The 2,307-nt window shown below is 43.7% G+C and overlaps 1 protein-coding gene across 1 annotated transcript; it reads right to left on the minus strand.

Moving 5' to 3' along the window:
• Window positions 1-1,270: 1,270 nt before the first annotated feature.
• Window positions 1,271-1,874, minus strand: PPTG_19242 (hypothetical protein; the record flags this gene model as incomplete). The annotated part of the gene is made up of 2 exons (XM_008917663.1): window positions 1,271-1,419; window positions 1,667-1,874. The coding sequence occupies 2 exons, from the start codon at window positions 1,872-1,874 to the stop codon at window positions 1,271-1,273; spliced, it is 357 nt and encodes a 118-aa protein (XP_008915911.1).
• Between the last annotated feature and the right edge of the window lie 433 nt (window positions 1,875-2,307).

Here is a 2,307-nt window from a genome sequence, read left to right on the forward strand (position 1 = left end):
GGCGACGGGCGAGAAGGGATGAAACCAATAAACGTGAGATTGTATATGTCGCGGTAATTGGCGACACCGAAGCCAATGTTCAAGCTCGAGAGGCTCGGCCTGACGTCCGGTGGGTACGCGAGAGTGGCTACTGCATTCGATTCACAGAGGTGAACAAGACAACGATAGATGTAACATACGATCGGTCGTCGCAATGTGAGAGTGAGAAACACGCGCAGGAGCTCTTCGTCGACTGGGCTGAAGTGGCATGTCGTTGGTTGCAGCGAATAACTTCGTCCAAATTAGTCCAGTCTGGGTAGCGTGCGGTGTAATTCAACTACAAAATGCATGTTTCCTTTTTGTTTTGGTTTTCCTTTCAACAGCTGATTCGTGGATTCGTCCCGACGTGGTCATTGTTGTAATATGAAGGTCTGTTTGGTTCAAAATGTGTTGGCATATAAACTTTACACCTAAGATGGATACTGGAGTCTGGACTGGCAATTTCATGCAGTTCGAGTCACATGAGGTTATTTTCTTCTAACTCCATCCAAATTTACGTATTGCGTTCATCAGGTAGTTCATCTGCGATATCCAACTTGTTACGGAAAAGAATGTTTAAACCAAACGCACAAAAATGCAAAAATGTATTTTGTGCACTCAGACATGCTTGAAGCTCAATTTTTTTAGACTACAAGTTTCAGACAAGTGTACTACGAGATAGTGTTTGAGATTGGCCGATACACGCAACACACTTAGATTCGAAATCAGAGTTCTCTGAGAGAACTTCTTCGTTTTCAAGACTATGTTTTACTCAGAAATCGATTGTCAGGTGTGTTTTATATATCAACAAACTTCAAAGAAAAGCGTTAGATCTCTGAATTTGCTAACCTTGTCTAAGGTCCTCAATAAAGAGTGACCGCTTCACCACTTTAGCTGATCATTTTTTTTAAACAAAAACAGTCCTTTGGAAGACTAAAGTTGCGTGCTTCCGATGGTGTGTCAAGTGCAATATCACTTATATCGGTGATCTCATTTCAATTCATAACTTTACGGTGGTCACATTATTTGCTTACCCCCTTGTCAAGTTCTTCTATGTATACGGGCCGTACAAGTAAAACCCTGCATAAGAGTAATAAAAACTACAATGGAAGTGATGAGACTCCATTACCATTAGCTACTATTATTCTGTGCGTTCTGCTTTTACTCATTTTGAGGATAGCGCTATACTAGATGATGCAACATCAAATGTTGAGGTCATTATAATCGACCGTACACGATATCATAGCTGCGATTAGAGCGGCCACGCCTTGTCGAGGTGGTCTTCGTAGTGATCATCACTAATCGGGACCTCCGCATTTTCAAAGTTAGTGCTGTCGTTCAAAGCCATACGAGCTATGTCTGTTAGTTGTTCCCACATGATCAAGTCCTGGAACTCGCCGCCTACACCAGATAAACTCATATACGGCGTGCCCAAAGTAATATGGTAGTGAAAGCTGAAGGACTCGTTTGCCTCAGGAAATTGGGTAGCCGTGTAATAGTTTCCTTGTGATACTTCGTGTCGGACTTGGACGTGGAGACTCCTATAATCTTAGGTGTCTCCAAGTCGGGATTGTCAATCCACAAAATAACGTTCTTCCAGTCGTGGCGTCTTTTGGGGCAAGTTGCCCAAAAGACTTTTGGAAAGTACCAAGTGTGATGGCCCACAGGTCCTTGTACCATCCAGATCGTTCGTAGACTTGTGAGCCCTTAAGAGCATATTTGCACGCGCTGTTATCATTCGTCGCCTTGAGCCCACCTGTAACCTCACCGGCAGCATTTACGGCAGGAAACGACACGCAGACAATTTCTGAAGTCGATAGATTCGGCTTGAACTTGATGGCAGCCTTTTCGGACATAGGCTCGGGTTGAAGAAAAGGTTCGATTTTGTCATGATCGACGTTTGCAGTTGCACAAACAACCAATGCTGAAAAAACTGCCGCAGCAATAGCTCGAATATTCATCTCGACTTGGCGAATCAGAGAATGAACTATAGCGAGTGGGCTGTCTTAATAACTGTCCACACGGAGAACCGCGTGTACATTGATTAACTTGGAGTTTCAACGTGTTGTGATACTAGGCTACCAACAATCAAAGGAAAATGAAAATAATCCAGTCCGATGGCCATATGAGCAATCACATTGTATGTGATTTCCCGCAATGTTCCATTTGACTAATGCCGTGAATTGCCGAGGAAGCTTTGGATACTGCCGACAGGATGCGCTTTTCATAGTAACACCGTTCTCTCTCTCTCTCTCTCTCTCTCTCTCTCTCTCTCTCTCTCTCTCTCTC

This window comes from Phytophthora parasitica (genome assembly GCF_000247585.1).
Source record: "Phytophthora parasitica INRA-310 unplaced genomic scaffold supercont2.110, whole genome shotgun sequence".
Classification (NCBI taxonomy): Eukaryota; Oomycota; class Peronosporomycetes; order Peronosporales; family Peronosporaceae; genus Phytophthora; species Phytophthora nicotianae.